This window comes from Antechinus flavipes, chromosome 3 (genome assembly GCF_016432865.1).
Source record: "Antechinus flavipes isolate AdamAnt ecotype Samford, QLD, Australia chromosome 3, AdamAnt_v2, whole genome shotgun sequence".
In the NCBI taxonomy this organism is placed as follows: domain Eukaryota; kingdom Metazoa; phylum Chordata; class Mammalia; order Dasyuromorphia; family Dasyuridae; genus Antechinus; species Antechinus flavipes.
The window spans coordinates 626,980,461-627,003,124 of record NC_067400.1 but is presented as its reverse complement, the minus strand read 5'-3'; the positions used below and the strand labels follow the sequence as shown (position 1 = coordinate 627,003,124).

The following is a 22,664-nucleotide window of genomic DNA, read 5'->3' as shown; positions in this document are numbered from 1 at the left end:
AATATTTGTATATATTATAAATAATAAATTTGTAATAATAATGGTAAAAGATGTCAATCTATACCTAACTTCTGCCAGACGCTTTCCAATTTTTCCAGCACTTCAAGTGACTAGTAAATCCTTGCCTCATAATTAGGGTCTTTGGATTTACCAAACCCATGGTTTATTGTACTTTTTAAACATATATTCTGCACCTGATCTGTTCAATTTCTCAAGCTTCAAGATGCTCCTTTGTAAGAATTACAGACATAGAGAGCATTTGAGACAGAATTTGAACCCATCTTCTTGATTCTAAAACCAGTGCCCCATTTTTTATATTTTGTGTTTTCCTCTAACCTGTTCTGAAAACTTGAATAGATAGTAAATTGTCCACATATTTTAGATATTCTGCTATGAGACTTAGAGCTCATGAAATGAATACTTGCCAGCTTTTTCACTCAATTTTTTTTTTACAAATATTGTCTCATTTGTTCCTCATACTAACTCTAACGAGTAGAGTAGTTATTATTATCCCTGTTCTATATGGAAAAATCAAGCAGATTAGGTGAAGGGGCTTGCTTGGGGTCATACAGTTAGATAGTATTAAAGACCGAATTAAAATTCTGGACTTTTAATTCCAGCACAGCAAACTATTCACTGTCTCTTTATTGATTAAAGAAATCACTTAAGATTTAATTCTTTTCAACAATGAGTTGATTCAAGGCAATTCCAATTTTTGTGATGGAAAAGCCATCTGCATACAAAGAGAGAACTATGGAGATTGAATGTGGATCACAAAATTGCATTTTCATCTTTTTATGTTGTTGTTTGCTTGTTTTTTTTTCCTTATTTTTCCCCTGTTGATCTGATTTTTCTTGCATGGTATAATAAATGTAGAAATGTATAAGAATTGCACATTTGAACCTATATTGGATTACTTGCTGTGAGGAAGAGGAAGGGAAAGAGGGAAAAAATTTTGGAACACAAAGTTTTCCAAGGGAGGAAAACTATTTTTGCATGAATTTTGAAAAATGAAAAACAATTTTTTTTATTTTAAATTTTAAAAAGGAAATCACTGTAGAAACAATGATGTAGAAATCATGGCATTCAGTATCACCAAAAGAACGGGGAGGAAAACTGAGTACCAATCAACTAATAAAGGCTAATGAAATTATGGTATATAAATGTCATGGAATAGTATTAAAAAGGAATACCAAACAGGATTACAAAGAAACATTTATTGTATTTATAAGCACTTTTTGAACAGTATGAAATCTGGGATGTGTACCAAAGACTATATTGCAGCGAGGGACCATTCCGCATTACGTTGACCCCTTAAGTTTTATTTCCAGCATGATTTCTCAAATGTATGAGCTCTACATAAAGACTTTGACAATGACAAAAGGCATTTATTTTAAAAGCCTTTTTTTCCCACATGGACATCCTGATGTCTAGTAATCTCCATTTACTGGAGAAATACATATCCCCCTTGAGCTAATTCTTAAGGCTTCACTCCACTAGGAATCTTGTTGATGTAAAGAGATATCTCTAATTAAAGGCCTTCCTATATTGAGTCCATATAACCCATTTACCCAGAACAAGTTGTTGTTGAACAAGCTCTGTACTCTATGTGAATGCCCTTCCTCATTCATTACAGTGATATTTCTATCTATTAAGAATTCTCTGATGGGAAAATAAGGGATGTTTGCTCCTTGAAGGCTTTACCCAACTGATTAAATTTCTAAGATTTCTCTCCAAAGTGATACCTCTGACATACAACAAGACTGAAGTTATTTTTGGAAAGCTTATCCATTGATTACATTCAAAAAGTTTTTTTTCCTAGTGTGGATTCTCTGATGTATAGGAAGAGTACATTTTTTGGATATAAGACTTTCCACACTGATCATAATCATAAATTTCCAGTCAATGTGGATTCTCTGATGTATACAAGGAGGGGACTTTGGTCGGAAAGTCTTTCCACATTGACGGCATTCATAAAGTTTTATCTAGTGTGGATTCTTAAATGGCTAGCAAGAGTGGACCTTTTTGTGAAAGTCTTTCCACACTGATTACATTTATAAGGTTTCTCTCCAGTATGAATTCTCTGATGTTCATGAAGACTGTATTTCACACTGAAAGCCTTTCCACACTGATTACATTCATAAGGTTTCTCTCCATTATGGGTTCTCTCATGTTTTATAAGATTGGCATTCTGGGTGAAAACCTTACCACACACATTACATTCATAAGGCTTCACTCCAGTGTGGATTCGCTGATGCATGAAAAGATTGGAATTTTGGGTGAAAGCCTTTCCACACTGATTACATATATAAGGTTTCTCTCCAGTGTGGATTCTCTGATGTACAGCAAGCCCAGAGTTCTGTCGGAAAGTCTTTCCACACTGATTACATTTATAAGGTTTCTCTCTAGTGTGAATTCTCAGATGGTTAACAAAATGGGCCCTATATGCTAAAGTCTTTCCACACTGATTACACTCAAAAGGTTTCTCTCCAGTGTGGATTTTCTGATGTACAGCAAGAGTGCACTTTTTTGTGAACGTCTTTCCACACTGATTACAAGCGTAAGTTTTTTCTCCAGGGTGGATTCTCTGATGATAATAAAGAGTGGATCTTGTTGTGAAAGTCTTTCCACATTGATTACAATCATAAGTTTTCTCTCCACTGTGGGTTCTCTGATGAAGGTAAAGAGTGGACGTCTGTCTGAAAGTCTTTCCACATTGGTTACATAGATACGGTTTCTCTCCAGTGTGGATCCTTTGATGAATAGCCAGAGTGGATTTTGTTCTAAAAGTCTTTCCACATTGAATACATTCATAAAGTTTCTCTCCAGTGTGGATTTTCTGATGTGTCAAAAGATTGTTTTTCTGTACAAAAGTCTTTCCACATTGATTACATTCGTAAGGTTTTTCTCCGCTGTGGATTTTCTGATGTGTCAAAAGATTGCTATTCTGTGTAAAAGCCTTTCCACATTGATCACATTTATGTGGTTTCTCTCCACTGTGGATTCTCTGATGTATTCCAAGACAAGATCTATTTGTGAAAGTCTGTCCACAGAGATTACATTCATAAGATTTCCCTGCAGTGTGAATTTTTTGATGGTCAATAAGCTTTGAGTTCTGGCTGAAGGTCTTCCTATTTTCATTTCCTATATAAAGCATTTCTCCAATATAACTTTTCTGATGTCTAATGATGTCTGAACTCAAGCTGAAGGCCATTTCCCATTGATTACCTTGATACATTTTCATTTCATGAGGCTTCTCAGAACACTGCATAAGCTCATCCTTTTTACTAAAGCATTCTCTATCTTCACTACTCTGAAAACAATCATTTCCTGAGGACATTTTCTTACATTGAATTAAGCCCGAATGTTGCCAGAAACCTTTTATGTCTTTATCAAATTCACAGTAATTATTTAGATTTTTTTCTCTCTTGATATCTAAGTCACAGATTTCTCTCAAACTAAAGTCACAGGGACTGTCACTCAGGAATCTTCCCTGGTGAGATTTTTTCACAAAAATGCTCAGCTTTAAAGCAGTCTCATTCACTTCAAATTTGGTCTCTGCATCTAAAGGAAACAAAAAATATAATATGTAGACACACACACATATAAAAAATTCTCTTCCTTCCATGGAAAAAAAAAAGTAAGCTGACATATTCTATCTCTCCAGTATAAAAAAAAAGTTTTCAAACAATGGGCAGAATCAATTGAAAATGCCATGAACTCACAACTGAAAAATGATTAATGAAAATCTTCAACAGCAATGACACTCGATGCTCACAATAAACCTGTGGCATAGGTAGGATTCTTATTACATTTTATGTAATGTAATTAATGTAATGTGAGCTCATGAAGCCATGAGCTTACAAATGCCAAGTGACATAACCAATATCCCTGCAGGAAACATTAGATGTCAAATCCCAGAACTGCCTGTGCTCCATCCCCAACCCTCCATGGCCTTTCTCCATTTAATTTCTAATCTTTCATTCAAAGGATTCTGCTGATTATTCCTTTTAATCTGATGTTCTCAAGAAAGCCTTCAGCTTCTCTATACTGGCCAGATTTCATGTACTATCACTTAATCACACATGTAAATTTCATATGCTAAGGAAGGAAAGAGACAGAATTTTCACCTGTCGTGAATTAGATTTCAGTGATATTCAAGGGATTTTTTTACATATTATTCAGATCCATCAATATTATGCCATTTATCGCCCATATGCTACAAACTGATATGACTTCATTATCTGCCATATTTTGACCATAATATAATTTTCCTGTTGATCCTTTTTAACCTTATTTTTCTCCATTTCCATGTTTAAGATCACATCATAACTGCCAGCCAATCCTATTTATTTTGTATTCACCAGAGATATAAAATTCTCAGCTTAGCATATGAAATTTCATGGAGGATGAAAAAGTGACAGAACATAAAAATAATATAAATTAAATGACTAGTAGTTTAAATTACTAGAGAGTTAAACAATACATCTGTTAGTTGGTCAAAATGTTCTAAGAATAGAAGACTTGGGGAACCACCACTCAGGAGTCATGGTTATTCGTTAAATACTGACCAGTGTATAAACTATTCTACTGGTCCTGTTTACTTATTTATGTTATGTTAAAATAAATCTTAGATTTTTCTGAAACTGTACCTTTTATCATTTCTGAAGATCAAATTATCTTCTAATATATTTTTAAACCATCATTTTTTCTAGTCATTTCACATCTGTTTCCAATTTTTTGTGACAATAAATAAAGGAGCTATAATTTTGGGCTAGTCTATCAGCTATTTCCTCTCTTTAATCCCTTTAATTCACTGATCTCTTAGTGATGATCAGTAGATCAAAGGTGAGTTGAGTCTGGGAGTAGAGTTACAGAAGACTCTGTTACAGAATGAAACAGTATCTGATACATTTGTTTTGATGCTTTGTGAATCATTGTTTCAAGAGTATTTCTTATATACAACATAGAATAGGGTTCTGCTTCCTTAAGCACTCCGCTACTTGTCTCCATTACTATGGATACATTTATACCAAGCACATTTAGTAACAATAATTTGTTAGGTTTTCTCTATCATAGCCTCCTTGTCTCCTCCTCAATCTTTAAGGGGGAAAGAATAATCGGGGAAAGGTCACAAACAACAGGAGACATTTAGAATGAAAATGATCCTCACCCAACTTTGTGACTTAACCATTCTAATCCTATCTTTTTGATGGTACATTATTTTTAAAGTTCCCCGTGTCTTTAATCTCTCCTATTTGAAACATCCTCTATGTTGGAAACATTTTCCATCTCAGGGTTGCCAAATGGTACAGTTGATAAAGCGCTGAACCTAAAGCCAAGAAGACGTGTTCAAATACAAATTCAGACGCTTCTTATCTCATTTTTACACATAAGGAACTCAGGCATTAATGGTTAAGTGATTCTCCAAGGGAAACAAAGCTTGCAAGTGGCTTTCAGGAAACTGAGGCTTCCTGACTCCAGGCCCAACATTCTATCCACTGTATCACCATAATAGATGCTTAATAAATGCCTGTTGACTCAAAAAAAGGTGTAAGAAAGAGCATCAGCTCTTTTTGGACATTTTCAGGAGACTTCCATGGCCCAAAGTTCTAAACAATGATTCCTAATAAAACAATAGATTTATCACTAGAAGGGAAGAGAAATGCCATGGGATCCAATCTTCTAATTTTATAGATGGGGAAATTGAGGCTCAGAGATTCAGTAACTTTTCTTGCATCATCTTGCTAATAAAAAGCATATGAAAAAGAATTCCAAGGCAGATGTTACTGCTCCAAGCCCAGCATTCCCTTCACCACCACACAGATGTTTCTGAGAGAACATCTCTCATATAGTTGCTTCCATCTCACTCACCCAGACATGAATTTCTTGGGCCTTTTGGATCCAAGTTCCATGATGAATCCTTGTCCTCAGAATGAGAGAGCAAATCTTCTTTGAAAACTGGAATTCCTGGCCAGGGAGAAAATAGAAGGGATGAGGATGGAAACTTACACTTTGCTCCTTCTTAGGGAAAGAGAAAATGGAAGCAAGGAGCACAGGATGGTTCCTAGGAATCCTCAAGGATGGTTTACAGAGTTATTTATGGGTAGAAACTTGAGGATGAGGAGATCACACAGCCAGTTTGGAGCTAGAAAAGTCTGTTTTTACCTCCTTTATAGAAACATGGACACATTCTACAGCTTTTATTAGCTAGAAATTAGAGCCAGCTGGAAAATTTAGTGGTGAGAACCCTGGACCTGGATTCAGAAATACCTGAGTGCAAATCCAGCCTCAGACACTTAGCATCTCTGTGCTCCGGGGCAAGGCACTTAACCTAAGTTTTCTCAGTGTAAAATGGGGTGATAACTCCAAACTCAGAAGGTATTTTGAGGATCTGATGAGATTGTATTTCTAAGGCACTGAGCACAATACCTGAAGCACAGGAGGTCATATTAATGCTTATTCCTTTCTCTTCTTCTCTGTATTAATATTTGGGGGGAGAATTAAGAAAAAAGATAAACTTACCAAACAAGGCAAGACTTGAGCATAAATTTATGCTTGTTAACAAGAAAGCTTTTTAAAGATTTTGGTGTTCAGTCATTTTTCAATCACTTCAGACTCTTCCTGATCCCATTGAGGGTTTCCTTGCCAAAGATTCTGGAATGTTTTGCCATTTGCTATTCCAGCTCATTTTACAGAAGAGGAAACTGAGACCATTTAGGTTTAAATGACTTGTCAAGGTGTCACACAGACAGATCATGTCCAAGACCAGATTTAAATTCAGTAAGAATAATCTTCCAGGCCCAGCTCTCTGGGCCCACTGTGCAGCTAAACTGCTGTTTTAAAGACTAGACCCATCCCAAAGAGGAAGCGGTAACCTTGCTGGACAGGGGGTTCACTGCCCATCTTTAAGGAAAAGCTCTATGAGCAATTTTCAGAGATTCTGCAGACAAAATTCTTGTCCAGACAGGGACTAGGATAGATAATCTCTATGATTAGTTCCAAGTCCGATAATCTATAACCCTTGTTTGTTTGGTAACCTATAGCTTCCTAAAATAGGAAAGAAACAAAGCAAAGTCCCTTCTTCCTATCACAAGATGCAAAGACCTTTGGTAGGGAAAACCAAGTGGCAGAATGATCCTGTAGACATACTGTCACATTGACATTTCTAGTAACTGATAAATGCTCAGAACCCCCTGAATATTAGGGAAGTGAGAAAGACACTTCTGTGATAGCAAATTCAGAGTTCCCCTGGAGAGTTGTGCTTACCAAGGAAGAGCAGGTTCTGGGAGTTTTCCAGCATGACTTGCTTGTAGAGCTCTTTCTGAGAATGGTCCAAGAGGCTCCACTCCTCCTGGGTGAAGTCCACAGCCACATCCTTGAATGTCAGGGACTCCTAATCATCAAAATTCAAAGCTTTACAGCTGAAAGAGACTTCAGAATTTATCAAGTCCAACCCACATCAATGTTCTAAAGGAAACAGTAGGGTAGAGAAGGGATCTGCTGAAGGTTATATGATTTATGAATCTTGGAGGCAACACTTAAAACCATAGTCATTAAAGGGGGGGGGCACTAATGAGAAAAGCAACTTATATTTGCATTTAGAATAAAGTTGACAAATAACTTCCTATGAAATTTTTCTCATTAAATCAGGAAGAACATATTTGTTCTAATCCAGTGTGTTATAAGAATTTGCAGAGAAGAAAGAGAGGGGATGTGAATGTTTTAACTTGTCAATGACAAATGGTTTTTGGTTTCATTTTCCATTATATAGAAATATAATAACTGATCAGAAAAGAAAGATTGCTTCATTTATCAAAAATGGGAATTTTTCAAAACCTATTATTACAGATTGAAGTATCATGAGAAAGAAATGTCCAGTTTATGAGAAATAAATTAATTTAACATGCTACCAAAACTCCAGGATACTGGAGAGGAAGACACAGGATAATGAGTTAAGAGGTAGAGTGATGGATAAAATACGAGAGATTGGCAGGACATGAAAATGCTTTGATACTTGAGAGTGGTTTTTTTCCAGTTTCCTACATATTGAATGTTTGGCCAAAGCGTTTTTATCTAATACGGTTTCATTTCATTATCTGCCATTTTCATGTTATAACTTATGTATTATGAATTTCTCTTTCGGAGGTTCTTTTACTTAGAAACAATTCTCAATCATGTAAATAATACTGTCTTATCATTAATGCATCCAATGAATGCTTTTTTTATTTATATTTTTCTCTACTTCTATTTATTTTTAAGTTATTTAACTTAATTTATGGGTCTTTTACCAAATTTTGAGATTCCCAAGAACTTACAAACCTTTCTGTTTCACTAGGGACTCGAGTCACAATTCTTCATTGCATGGTATCTATTAATAGTATGGGCTCTCACTAGAGGATTTATGAATTATCAAAGTATTGTCTTACTAGAAGAAAGTAGTATCTTTATTGAAAGGTAATTCTTGTCCAATTGAGTCTCTACTTTACAAAAGCAGCCATGGCAAAGGGCTTCCTTCTCAAACCTCCCACATACATCCTTCACCACATAGGGTGAGGTCCTAAACTCCAAACTCCCTTCTCAGGCGAAAGTTCAGCTCACACATCTCCTCAATTTTCACCTGATGAGGATCACACCATACTAACTCTAGACTAGGCTGAAGCCCATCTCCACTATTCCTCAGGAAGCTCCTTGTGGGGACATCTCGGCAGCTTTAGCACTCCACCTCATCACTACCTGCTGCTTCTCTGATGGAGGATGGGGCCACAAACTCCAGATTTCCACTGGAGGAGAGGGCCGAGCTCAGACATTTCACCTCTCACCTGGGTGTTCCACTTGGAGGCTTCTGACTTCTCCATAGTGCCCTAGTGTCTGCTGGGTTGTCCCTGACCAAAAAAAAAAGGCTTCTTTTTTGTGTGTTTGATTCTCCTTTAGGACTGTAAGCTCTGTGAAGTCAGGACTGTCTTTGTTTGGGGGATCTGAATTCTCAGCACTTATGATATGCCTGATATATCATAAACATTTAATATATATTGATCTCTGACCATCCAAACACTCTCATTTGAATATCTTACCTCTTATTTTAATTTAAAAATTGAGTTTTCTCTGATCACAACTTCCTTTCAGATATCTCAGTAGATAGTTTAAATTTTAATATATCCGAAATGGAATTGATTATCTTGTTCCGTTAAGGATCTCTCCCCCAACCTTCCTATTTACTGTTAAGGGCAACAGCAACCTCCCAATCCTTGGAGCTCCTAATTTAAGAGACAAATTTGACTCCTATCTTTCCTTGTCCCTTATCCGGTCTGGTCCTAATACCTATTCATTTCACTTTTACAACATTCCCCCTAATAAACCAGTTTCTCTCTTTTGATGTTGCAGCAATCCTGATGTAGACCCTCCCACCTTTCTCCTTGGAGTACCACAATGGCTTGCTGGGGTCTGTCGCAAATCTCCCCTACTTCAATTGGTCAATAAAAGTGATTTTGCTATATTATAAGTCCCACCAGGTCATTGCCTATTCTATAAACTCCAGCTTTCTTAAATGACAGGACTCTCCACCTCTTCATTTCTGTCTCCTGGTTTCCTTCAGGTAATTACTGAATAAGCATTGCCTGACACAAACTCAGAGCTGGGAAAGATTCCCCTACTCACTAAACTTCAGTGGCTCCTGATCACCTCCAGGATTAAATACAAAATCTTGCATGCAAAACCCTTTAAGACCTATCACCTGCTTTTACAGCCTTTTTATCCCTTACTTCCTACCACTTTCTCTGTGATTCAATGAAACTGGCTTCCTTATCATTCCAGAAAGAAGGCTCCATCTCTAGACTCCATGAATTTTCCCTGGTTATCCAAAATAGCTGGAAACTTCTCCCTCTTGTTTTCTTTTGTGGCTCAACTAATAGTCTACCTTCTATATGAAGCTTTTCCAGCCCCTCTGATTCTAGTGCCTTCCTTCTTTTAATTAAAGATTATTTATCCTTCCAATGGCTTACTTATACATATTTGCTTGTGGTCTTACCCATTAGACTATAAGTTCCTAGAGAGAGAAACCATTGTTTGATTTATTTTGTACAGACACTAAGTTGAGCCCGGCACTCAGTAGGCATTTAATAAATCATTATTGACTGAATGCATTCTCTTCATCTCAAAACCTCCTCATGCAGTCTTCCAGTGACTACTTTCCTCCAGTCTCCCAACAAAATGCTGGGCCTTTAACTGGTCAAGGAAGACTCTATGTGGGCCTTTGTTTCTACCCAATCCTTTCTTCTCAAACTCTTAGCACTCTCAATCAACTCAACCCTTCTCTCAAATTTTCAAAGGTTCTTTATCAGCTCGTTCCTTTCCTACTGACTATAAACTGACTCATCCCCAAAGAATAGACCTTAGCACCTCTTGGACTATTATTTTAGCTCACCTGAATTCAAATCCAGCCTCAAATAATTACTATCAGTGTAACCCCGGACCAGTTACTTAACCTGATTTCTACAGATTCCTTAATTGTAAAATGGGGATAAAGGCTCTGAGGATCAAGTGAAATGTTATTTGTAAAATATTAAACCCAGTGCCTGGATGCTCCATAAATACTCCTCCCTTTCCATTCCTTCCCATCATACCTCATAAGTGAGTCCCTGACCTATGGTCTCTCAACCCTGGAGTTTATCTTCCACACTAGACCCAAGGTATTTTTTCTGAATTACAGATTTGATCACATGACCAGGATACTCATCCAATTCCAATGGTTCCCAGATTCTGAGTCACCAAATACTTCTAACTAGGGATAGTTTGAAACCATCTTCTCCTCCCTCTTTCTCCCCCCTCCCCCAAATAGAACAGTAACTAAATCACTGAAGTGTCTTAAATATCTAGGAGGGAAGAGAATCTGGGATCTGGAGCCTGAATTCAACTTTCTAGTTGTGTGATCCTAGGTGTCATTTAAGCACTGTTTGCCTCAATTTCCTCCACTGTAAAATAACAAGAACTTCTAGTGTTGGAGCAACCATTGCCCACGAGAATTTTTGGGAAATGTAATCAATTGAATATGTTATGTCATTGTTTAATATTGTTATTATTATTATCCCTAGACTGCAAGCCTGCCTCTAGGATAGAGGTTCAGGAACCTCCCCTCCCACCACAACTAAGGAACTTGTAGAAGCAAAAAGAATTCCAGGAATCCCCCTTTTTTATTAAATCCACTCAAAGGAAATAGTAGATTAATAAAAACAAATTAACTGAATGAATAAGAAAAGATTTATTTATGGGGGGGGGGGGAGGTGGAATTCCAAGAGAAAAGCTACAGTTTAAGAATCTTTTCTTTTTAAAATAAGATCCCTTTGGTCCCTTTCCCACCCTACTAGATCTCACCCAAAACTACTTTTATTGTCTCTGGATTAAGTAGCCCAGGAGGAAACTAAGTATGCACGAGCATATAATCACTGGAAATAAAGGACACAGCTCCCTACTCTCCTCATGGCATGGGTCCCAGCTGGAGTGGCTACAAAAACTGCAGAGTACTTGCCAGCCTAGATATCCCAGGGTGCTTTCTCCGACTGCGGCTAGCAAGGATCCTGAAAATTCTCACAAGATCATCAGAATAATGTAATATATATATATATTTATATTTTCATATATAAATATATATGGCACTTGGAATAGAGAGGGCAAGATCCAACCATCTCCTAATCTCCTTAAACCTCACTCCCCATCTATTTTCACCCAGCTTAATACAGGGGTCTGGGCCTTTCTGCTGACAATTTCTTGGGCTGGGAATGTTCTCCCTTCTCCCAACCCTCCCTTCCCCCCCACCCCAGATCTTTCAAGTCTTAGTTCAAATCTCCAATTTTACCTCCACCTACAAAGTCTGTAGCATTATTGGACAGAGCTGCTTAAATGTCATCTCTCACATCCATGAAGGCAGGATTTTGCTTTCTTTGTATCCTCATAGGTTTGAACACACACTTTCTAAATGCTTACCGGCTTGACATAAGAAATGACAAGTGGGAGGGATTCAGAGAAACTTGGGGACACTTTTTGTTCAGAATATAACATGGGGAAGGAAAAAAGCAGGGTTTGTGTGTAGCTACTGCAAAAAGTTCCTGGGAAGAGCTTTTCCTTGCCCTTCAGTTGCTACAAGTTTTGAGGGGGAAAAAAAACAGAAGGGAGAAGGGGTGTCTGTGTGTGTGTGTGTGTGTGTGTGTGTGTGTGTGTGTGTGTGTGTGATGCAGAAAGAGAACAAAGTTTATATATGTATATGTATATATATAAACTAATGAATTAAGTGGGTTTGCGTGTGTTAGATATGCAAGAAGAGAGCAAAGAAGTTTTATAGATATACAGATCTCTATAAAACACACAGGTTAACGAATTAAGTGGGTTTCCTGAACAATCAGGAGTAATGAAGGAGAACTTAAAAATCAAAAGCCTGAGGGAAGGAAGTTGTGGGGGGAGGGGAGATAAGTATAGTTAGAGATGAAAGTTCATGAAACAGTTCAGGACACAGAAGAGGATAAGCCAGTGTTTTAACTACTGTCTCCTATTTCATATATATATATTTTATGTGAGTGTGTGTGTATATAATATGTGTATTATATACATACACACACACAAGGTGTATGAATTTTTTGGTAAACAAATGCTACACGAGAGATGGGCAGTTTCACAGACAATGCTCTGTATCTATGGCGCTGCCCACCGGCGGACCTCGGCCCAGCCCGCTGTCCCCCCACTCACCTGCCAGGGGGTTCTGCGGGCTCCGGGGGCCATGCCCTCAAGCTCCCTGCTGGGGCCGGCTCCGGGTCCTCTTCAGCCTGAGCCCGGCAGGAACAAGGATCCGAGGGGGACACGTCCGTCCCGTTGCTGCCCGGGCGGGGGGGCTGGCCTACGAGGATTCAGAGGGTGAGGTCCCCAAGGAGTCTTCCAGCCCCCGGCATGCCTGGCACTGCCCTCTGGGAGAAGTAGCCGCCCGGGGGCCCTCTCCCCTCTCTGACGCTCCCAGGGAGACCCAAGGGGTCAGGAAGGCGTTTCCGACCCCCGCAAGAGGAAACCAGTCCGTCCCTCCCCCTCCCCGGCTAGTGCCTCAGCGCTCCCCCAGCACGGAAGCCGCGGACCAGGGCGGAAGGTCGGGATGAGTGACCCGGGCCGAAGGCAGGGCTTGACGGCCGCGGCCGCGGGGGAGCCTGGACAAGAAGCGAGGCCGGAGGGGAGCCCCTCCTGGGCTCCGGGAGGACTCACCGCGAGGTTCGGGAGGAGGCCTCCAGAGGGCGGCCGCAGGGGCCGGGCTCGAACCTCCGGGAGTAGGGAGGGGGATGTCGGCTCCACAAGCCAGGCTCCGGGCTAGGCTGCTGGGGGTGGCGCCTCCCGGGCCCTGGAGCCCCGCCCCGCCCCGCCCCCGAATCCTCGGGAGTCTGGCACCGCAGGCGCACTGCCATCTGGACTCCAAGGAGGACTGCTCCTTCCCCGGCCAGAGAAGCTGCCCGGAGGAAGCGTCCGGGCACGTGGTTGAAGTAGCTCTGTTTTATTTTAGCAATAAACGGTCCTTGGGGAAACTGACATTCAGTATGATAGAATCTGAAAGTGTAACTTTGGATTGGTTTGAGTTTGTCCTAACTAAATAACCATATAGTTTTAGCTCAAATCAGCTCTGCTACTTTATTACACTAACTGTGGCATTTTACCTCAGGCAGGATGCAGATCAGACCTTAATTCCAAATACCCTTAAAATTAGCCATTGCAGAAATAATACATTTAAAAACTGGAAGAATAAAATGAAAAGTACCAGCGGACCAAAGCCACTCTACAGAGATCTCTGAAGCAATCAGTATAAAATGCCAAATTGATAGAAGGATGAAAAGTGATTTTTCAATGCAAGCTAATCCAGAAAAGCATTCCACAGAATTAACAGATAATAACTTATTTCATGTATTAAATGTGAAATATCATTCATGCAATTATTATCCTCCCCGTTTAGCTTTTACTGTAATTAGGGGGAAATCACTATATAAGAAATGCTATCAATTTGAAACATGAGTCATAGAAGAGCATCAAATAGTAATATTTGAAGATTAACTCGGCTTTTGATCTGAATGCTGTGAAATTAGGACTTAAGTTATTAGAGAAGGTGGGAACTATGTTGAAAACTATTGACTATTTTGAAAAACTTAAGAATTTCATGGGGTTTATTTTTCTTTGAAATGAATAATAAGAATAGTTTACTGGGGGGAGGGGGGAGAATAATATAAAAGAGCTTGTAAAAATCTCCTTTTCTGTAAAGTTCATTCCCAGATGCCTGGGGAGCTTTCTTTTGGGGCAGAGCCTTGAAATTTAATAGCCCTGGGAAAGAAGTCATTGAGAAAAGGTTGTATAATTCCAAAGTAAGGAAGTAGGATCGCTGAGCAATTGAGGATTCTTGAAGGTGGGAATATTTTTGTGGGGAAGAAGGGAGTTGTAGCACATAAGCCTGTTTTTACTATAGAAGTGCTTTTTATAGCGATTTATCTGCCCACTGGTTGTGAAAACTATAAAATTGCACCTGGAAGAGTATATATTAAAGCCATACCTTTGAGCCAACTTCGTTTCAGCAGACTCAGCCTGGATTTAAAGTGAAGGCCAGAAACGGGAGAATAGAGCATCCAGTATGGACCAGGCAACCAACTGGGTCTGAGGATACCAAGAATAGATAAGAAAACAGGGTTAGATTGCCAAAGAATTACTTATATTCACGCCCACTGAGTAGTACAGTAGATAGAGAGCTGGGCCCGGAGTCGGGAAAACTTGGACTGAAAATCAGCCTCACACACTTCCTAGCTGTGTAACTCTAGACAAATCATTTTAACTTGTTTACCTCGGTTTCCTCATCTGTAAAATAAGCTGCAGAAGGAAAAAGCAAATCACTCCAGCATCTTTGCCAAGAAAAACACAAAAATAGGGTCATGAATCAGACAAAACTAAAAAAGAATTCAACAACAGTAACATAAGGATGTAAAAGGATTTACATCTTTTTTCAGTGATGACTAACTAGGAACTGAGAGGATGCCCCTCAGCTGGAAAATCCTCGAACCAGTATAGCATAGAAATTTGATGCGATAGAACTGTGACAAGACAATATGAAGGAGAGGGTTTCAGAGATATCAGGAAAACTTGTATGAACTGATGCAAAAAGCAGTGAGCAGAACCCACAAGACAATCTGCATAATAACCAAAGTCTTTTAAAGAAATGTAACTGATAGAAATTCTGATAGATATAATGACCAAATACAAGGCTAGGGAACAAATAACAAAATATGCCTTTGACCTCTGCACAGATACAGGATGTAGAGGGAAGAATTAGTCACACACACATATATACATACAAAAAAAAAATTTGTGTGTATATGTATTGTGGTATCCATCCAATGCAGGAATATTGTCCTTGACTATATTGTAAACAGAGTTTTTGTTTTCTTTTCAGATTTAATTTCAGGTGGATTGGAAGAGCTAGTGGAATTTTTGCTGACTGGAAAAAATTAGGTAAAAATATAAAAAGAAAATAATCTCAGGTACTTCTTAAGAATTATGGCTAGGAGAATTTATATCTAAACTATAGGTATTTTAAATAGATAATTATAATGACATTAAAATTTAAACATCTAAACAAAATAAATGACCAAATAAGAATGGAAAATGTAGAGTGGAAAATATACCAAATAATACCTGGAAAATGACCAATAAAAGTCATTTACAACCAAAATTTCCAATGTGGACCTGAAGTCGTTGCCAATCGTTAAGTGCTACAAGGATATCAGGATCTGAAAGAACTGACAATCACAAATGACACATAAAAACATGTTCCAAAACACTATGGGAGAAAATAATACACAAAACTTTTTTTCCATTCCCAGCCTTCAAAATTGATGAGAATGACAGGGGAAAAAATCATCCATATATGAATTTTAAAATTTTGAAATTCTCACAGATGACATAAAATAAGCATTTTCTATACACCAAAGAAAAGAGATTGCACCAAGTTCTAACATGTTTATAAGTAATTTAAAAATTCAGAGTGGTACTTTCAAAGCTGTCCTCATTGCCTTCTGCCCTGCATGGTATATATTCCTGAAAAATCCATCAATTTGTTAGAGGGCAATGGAATGGAAATCTTTTCCCCACTCCCCTTAAATTACTAGGCTTTCCTACCCAAAATTGGGAGAAAAGAAAAACAAAAAATAAATAAAAATAAAATTATAAGTAAAATCATCTGATCAAGCAAAATGAATTCTCACACTGTCCATCTCCCAAATGTGTTTTTTATTCTACATCATGTAGAATCGCTTTTGCTGTACATTACCTTTCACTCAAAAGACAGATGGAAGAACCTTTTAAGTGCTCTGGTATATTGAATGACCTTACAACAACAAAGTTGTGATGTCTTTCAAAGTTGTTGGCTTTTTTGTTGTTCAGTGTCATTCCTTTCTGACTCTTTGGGACTCTTTTTGACGTTTTCTTGGCAAAGGTCCTAGACGTTTCTTTCTCCAGCTCATTTTATCAATGAGGAAACCAAGGCAAACAGAGTGAAGTGACTGGCCCACCATCACACAACTAGCAAGCCTCTCATATCACATTTGAAGTCACAGTGATGTGTCTCCCTGATTCCAGCCATGCACTCTAATCACTGGGCTACCTACAATGTTGGGATTGTTATCAATTATGAGTGCCTTGATTGTACTCATTAATTCCTAATAGCTTTTCCTAAGTCTCAGTGAAATGGCCTTTTTTGAAAGGCATATTTACATTAAATTAAATTTATACGCCAAAATTTGTTCAGTTATTGTCCCAGTGATATTTCTTGATTTCTTCACCCCAAATGATTCATCTTGTGATGTGACAGAATCACCCATGTTCCAAGTAACGTAGGGAAGCAGGCGCTCTAGCCCCTGGTTTTCTCTACTTCCATTCTTTTTCCACTTTAGAATCTCTGCAGCTGTCACGTCTATAAATCCTCGAGGTACCTCACCCTCACTTCCCTAGGCTTGCAAAAGGGTCTTTGGTTTTTTGTTTTCTGGTTGCTTCCTTGACCACCCAATCTGGCCTCTCCAGGGCCTTAGAAAAAGGATTGTTTTGGTCAATGGAGGCCTAATAGTTTTTCTGGGAGCCTGAATAGCTTCCAGGAGGGGGATAATGAGTTGCCTGTGCACCCATGGAAGCCTGGGAGGTCCTAAATCTTCTGCTTTTCCTCGGGTTTTGTTCAATTACATGAGACATAACAAAAACATACTTGGATCCAGCATTAATAAGAACTCTCTGACTTCTTTCTGCTGCCCTAAGTTTGGCTGTCTCAGCTGATTTTTTTACAGTCCAGGGGCAGCTGTACTGTCTCCAAATCTGTAACAAGTGCACATGGAGCCTTAGGGTCTGGCCTGACCCATCCAGAGAGTTTCCCCTTAGAAACTTCAGGAGGTGCAGGGGAAGCGCAGGCGCAGGCCCAGGGCCACAGTCGCCAACCAAGCTTTGCAACCCAATAAGCTCCAGCACATTTGCATGGGGATCAGAGAGGCCGCACGGAGGGTAGGGAACTTTTCAATGACTAATTGTGGATTAGAGAACAAAGCCTGTTTACAAGTGGTTTAGAGCCTCAGAAAACAATTCTGGCTTTTGTGGACTAGCAAAGCCACTTCAGCTACCAGGGGAACTCTCCTCTAGGGGAAATGCTCCGGGTGAAGGCCGGTACCGCAGCCTCCACTGGGCAGAGCATCTGCAGCCAGGCAGCCCAGGAGCAGCAGGAGCAGACCGTGCTGAGCACGCAAAAGGTTTCCTGTGCCCCTTTCCGGACAAAACTAATCTTTGGGGCTTTTTAAGGCCGGGGGAGCGAGGTGCTGCTAACAGCCGTCCCGCTGCGGTGGCTCTGGCTGGCCAGCCTGGAGCATCACGCTGAGGGCCCCGCTCCCTTCCGCAAGGCCGGGCACCCGTGGGCCGCGGGGTCCCAGGGAGCGCCCACCTGTCCTGGCTCCTGCTTGCTAGCAGGTTGCTTGGCGTTCGCACGGCCCGGGGTTGGCCCTGCTGAGATACGGGATCGCTGGCAAAACTGCAACTTTCCTAATGCCGCCCCAAGTGCAGGATCTGCCAAAAAGATGGAAGGGCTCGGGCGTCCGGTCCCCACCGGCTCGCTGGGTCTCTGACCCAATCCACTGTCTCCCACATCCCGGCCCAGAGGCAAATCCTACAAGGCAGCGGGTGCGTCTGAGTCCGGCTTCCAAAGTTGGCGGAAGATCCTGCAAAGTCGGGAATCCCGAGGGATCCTTTGCCCAAACAGGCTCCCGGCTCGGAGCGCCCGCAAACCAACCCCGGGCTGCTCAGGCACAGGGACCGAAAAGGCGGCGGATCCGAGATCCAGCCGGGACGACCGAGCAGAGAGCTTGGACACAGCCTCACGTGCTCCACTTCCGGTGCCCGGGCGCCGGGGGGAGCCGCGATCTCCCCGGAGCCTCCCAAACTCCCTGCGAAAAGCCCCCTACATGCCTTAGATTGGGTGGAGGAGCGGGAAAGCGACTTACCAGCTCAGCGGGAGGGGTCTGCGCTGCTGGGCGGGGAGAGAGGGGAGGTGAACCAGCCGCAGCCGCACCGCGGAGGGGACCGGCGGCACCGCAGAGGGGGTCTGCAGCCAGGCTCCGACCCCCGGCCATACCCGGGCGGACAGCCGCAGCCCAACCAGCCCGTGGCCCGGAGTAGGCGGACGGCGAGGCCCCGCCCCCCATGCAAGCCAAGGGGAGGCTCCGCCCCCCAGCGCTGACCGGCAACAGCGAGACCACACCTCCGGGTTTCATATTCAGGGTGACCACGCCCCCCAGGCCAGTCCCCAGCCAGACAGCAAAGATGGGAGAACTCTGGGACTGAGAGCGAGGGAGAGCAACATCCCAAGGATCAGAGTGAACGGGCTAAAGATGGAAAGGGGGTCAGACAATGTGCAGCCCCAATTCCGTGTCAGAAAAGGACTGGGGGGAGGACTTTGATCAAGGTGGGGGACGGATGAAGTGGTTTGCTTGACGGGAATATGGGAAATAATGGGAAATGGCCTTCAGAGCTGCAGTTCAGAGGGCACTGGCCGACAGCAGAGTTAGAGTGCAGAAGTGCCTTCTCTGGGGAACGAAGGTGGGAAGGCATTCAGGCAGCCTCTATGGCCTCAGACACTATTCAGAGGACACGGGACAACTTTAGGTAATGAAAGTGGGAAGGCAAACAAGCAGCCCCCCACTTAGGGCCTTCAGCCTAAGTTCAGACATTGCTGGATAACAGCAAAGTTCTACTGCAGAAAAGTTTTCTATATGTACTGAAGGTGGGAAGGCATTTAGGTAGAACTCCCAGGTTCATACTGGGAAGAACATTTGAATGGGATCAATGTGGAATGACTTCTTCTCATGACTCATTTTCAGTCCACCAACCTACATTCAAACTGGAATGAAATGTGTGCATTCACCAGTCTGGGAAGGCGCTGTCTGGATTTCAGATCTCTTTATACATGATAAGCTTTGTTCTGGAGAGAAGCCTTATTAATGCAATTAATGTGGGAAAGCTTCTGCTACAGATCATTCCTTATTGGCCTCCAGAGAATTCCCACTGGAGAGAAATATCCTGAATGTAATCAATGGGTAAAGACTTTCAAAGAGAATTGCAGTCTTGCTGGACAGAGGGTTCACAGTGTATTTATTGTGGAAAGACTTTCAGGTAGATATTATCTATTTCCACCCAAGAGTGGAGAAAAGCCTTATGAAGGTGTTCAGTGGGGACAAGCCTTTCTCTGGAAAAGGGATATTATTTAGACATGATAATATTTGTATTGGAAAGAAGGCTCATAAAAGCAATGATTGGGGGAAGGACTTTACCAGAGCTCATGGGTACATTGGAGCCATTAGGCTGGAGGTAAAACAGATAGATCTCATTAATGCAGCCTCTTGCTATAGACTAGATCTCCTTCAACATCCAAATTGCAAACTCTCTATATAATGTATAATGAATTCTTCTTTGAAATCCTAATGTTTGTCCTTACTCTCCAATAATATTCCAAAGCAATCACATATTATTGAAGTTCTTCAGCCATTTCTTACTTGCCTGGTACTTCACTTTATTTTCTGTACTTTGCTGACACTAAAAGAATTCTGGAAAAAACATTTTGATTTCTTTTGGACATGTATTTCTGTCATGAATTTTTTTTGGGGAGCTATGGGACAGAGTGGATAAAATGCCATGCTTGAAGGCACTAGACTTGAAGACCTGAATTCAAATTCAGTTTCAAGTTCACTTTCTATGGGACTCCAGGCTAGTCACTTAATCTATTCCTGCCAGAATGTAGAATAGCCATAATAATAGCACTAACCTCTATGAGTCAATATTTGTAACAAGGTCTGAATACATAGTTACTATGCAAATGCTAGCTATTATTATTTTCATTACTGTTATTATTATTCCTTGGGTCATAAATCTTAAAGATTAAGTAGGTGAAACATATGGATATTTTAGTCACTTTTAATTCAAATTGATGAATATGCAGAGTATGTGGAGGAGGAAGGCACTAGTGGTGATTGATAGGATCCTGACGTTACAAACGGGATAATTTGGGTTGGAATTCTACCTCGTTTGCTCTCTAGCAATGTCACTCAGGGCAAGGAGCAACTTCTCTGGGACTGTTTTCTCATGTCGAAAATGAAAAAGTTGGATTCTAGTTCCCTGGTTCCATTCCATGCTTAAACTGTATTCCCATCCAAACTGTGTCTGAATAAAAATTAATGTGAAACTATCATGTTATGAATTTGTGATCCATCCCTGTTCCTATTTTTGTCAAGCCCCCACTGCTGAAAGGCCAGGCAAGTCTCTAAAGAGCTTCAGCCAGTAATGTGATCACTCAGCCTCCCAATCCATCTGTCCCTTAATTAGTTTGGGCTGGGCCCCCAAAATGGGACCCTGGCTTTTGTTTATTCTCTAAGCAGCACCCAGTTTGTGTAAGACTCATTCATCCCAAGGAGTATGAGATTTGTTTTTGCTCCCTTCATTAAAGTTTAGGGTGGATTTCCAGTGGCAAGATGGCAGGGAGGGAAGCAGCTTACCAGCCTGGAAGGAAATGTCAGTCTGCCTGGGGTGGGAGGGGAGTGAGATCCAAGAACAGCAGCAGCAACAGGAGCAGTCAGTCTCACAGCAAGGGGCTGCAGCAAGGAGTCAAGCCTGGGGCAATCCACCTGGAACCCTCTTACAACCCAGCAGTGAGAGCCCCAGCCGAGCAAACCCATCCACAGTACAAGCCATACGCTTGGCCTTCACCTCCCTGTGACCAGTAGTGAAGCCCTGCCGGCAGGCCTGGCCAACAAACAGCCAGACTCGGCTCAGGGGCCTGCCCTGAGTTTCCATAGCAACCTCTGCCCTTGGGGCAGACCAGAAACAGGATCTCTCCCCCAGGGCCAGCCATCAGAAAGATTCTATTGCCATAGCAACCCAGCAGCCAGCCTCTAGTCCTGTAACTAACTGGGCAGCAGCTATACCCCACATTTAGGAGAGGCCAGCTGGGAATTCCTCTTCCCCAATTCAAGCCAGAAAGCCTTCCTCTAGTGAAAGTAAGCAGCTGAGCCTTGAGCAGTAAGATCCTGACCCCAGCACAAAAAGCTCTGAACAGGGCAGGAATAACCTAAAAATACCAAGTCAACAAAAAAGTCAGAAAAAAAATTGAACAATAAAGAGAAAAGGAACTTGACTATAGAAAGCTACTATGGTGATAGAATCAAGACATAAACTTAGGACAATATTGTCAAAATGGCTACATGTGAAATTCTATTTCCTTGTCTCAGGGCCAAAAAGAATTCTTGGAGGAGCTTTAAAAGGATTTTTAAAAGCAAATTAGAGAAGTAGAAGGAAAAAATAGGACAATGAATGAGAATAATAAAAGAGAGGGGAGGGAGGTGGAGAGAGGAAGTCAATAGCATGGGACAAGATAACAATTTACTGAGCAAATTAGCTCACTGAAAAATAGAATTGGCCAAATGGGAAAGGAAGTACAAAAGCTCACTGAAGAAAATAACTTCTTTAAAATTAGAATTGAGCAAGTGTAAACTAATTATATATATAAAATCAAAGAAAATTTTCTGGATATATTAGATCCAGAGGGGAAAATAGAAATTAAAAGAAGTCACTGGTCACCACCAGAAAGAGATTCCAAAATGAAGAATTCCAGGAAATCATAACCAAAATCCAGAGCTCACATTAAAAAGTACTGCAAACAGTCAAAAAAAGAAAAAACCTATTAAAATATCATGGAGCTACAAGTCAGAATTACACAGGATTTGGAAGTTTCCACATTAAAAAACAGGAGGGTTTAGAATATGATATATCTCGAAAGGTAAAAATAGGTATATGGTTTACATTTAAAAGATGATACATAAGCAAATTAAGAGAACATGAAATAATTTATCTGTAAGATTTATAGAGAAGGGAAGAATTTAAGACCAAAGAAAATATAGATTATCACAAAATATAACAGATATTTTTGATTATATAAAATTTAAAAGTTTTTGCACCAAAAAACTCCAATGCAAAACAAAATTAGGAAATGTTTTACCTAATTGTACATATATAATTTATATGTGATTGCTTACCATCTCAGGAAGGAGAGAAGGGGGTGAAGAAGGCAGGAATAGAATTTGGAACTC

At 40.6% G+C, this 22,664-nt stretch overlaps 1 protein-coding gene across 2 annotated transcripts; it reads right to left on the bottom strand.

Annotated features, from left to right (window-relative positions):
• Positions 1-1,202: 1,202 nt before the first annotated feature.
• On the bottom strand, positions 1,203-20,747 carry LOC127556665 (zinc finger protein 883-like). 2 transcript variants are annotated; one of them, XM_051989951.1, is made up of 6 exons: positions 18,531-20,747; positions 14,561-14,661; positions 12,736-12,883; positions 7,270-7,396; positions 5,875-5,970; positions 1,203-3,564 (listed from the first exon to the last, which is right to left on the bottom strand). In XM_051989951.1, exons 3-6 carry the CDS (start codon positions 12,766-12,768, stop codon positions 1,982-1,984), a joined length of 1,839 nt encoding a protein of 612 aa, XP_051845911.1. In that variant the 5' UTR covers positions 12,769-12,883; positions 14,561-14,661; positions 18,531-20,747; the 3' UTR covers positions 1,203-1,981. The 2 variants fall into 2 exon arrangements, with proteins under 2 accessions (XP_051845911.1, XP_051845912.1); XM_051989952.1 differs by lacking the exons at positions 14,561-14,661; positions 18,531-20,747 and adding an exon at positions 13,237-13,353.
• Between the last annotated feature and the right edge of the window lie 1,917 nt (positions 20,748-22,664).

Excerpts from the sequence above, each read along its gene's own strand:
- LOC127556665 (XM_051989951.1), bottom strand. The coding sequence starts at position 12,768 with ATGGCCCCCGGAGCCCGCAGAACCCCCTGGCAG. Across the intron at positions 5,971-7,269 it reads CCAGAACCTGCTCTTCCTTG|GAATTCCAGTTTTCAAAGAA; the intron begins GTAAGCACAACT and ends CTCCCTGGCCAG. Across the intron at positions 3,565-5,874 it reads CCCAAGAAATTCATGTCTGG|ATGCAGAGACCAAATTTGAA; the intron begins GTGAGTGAGATG and ends TGTTTCCTTTAG.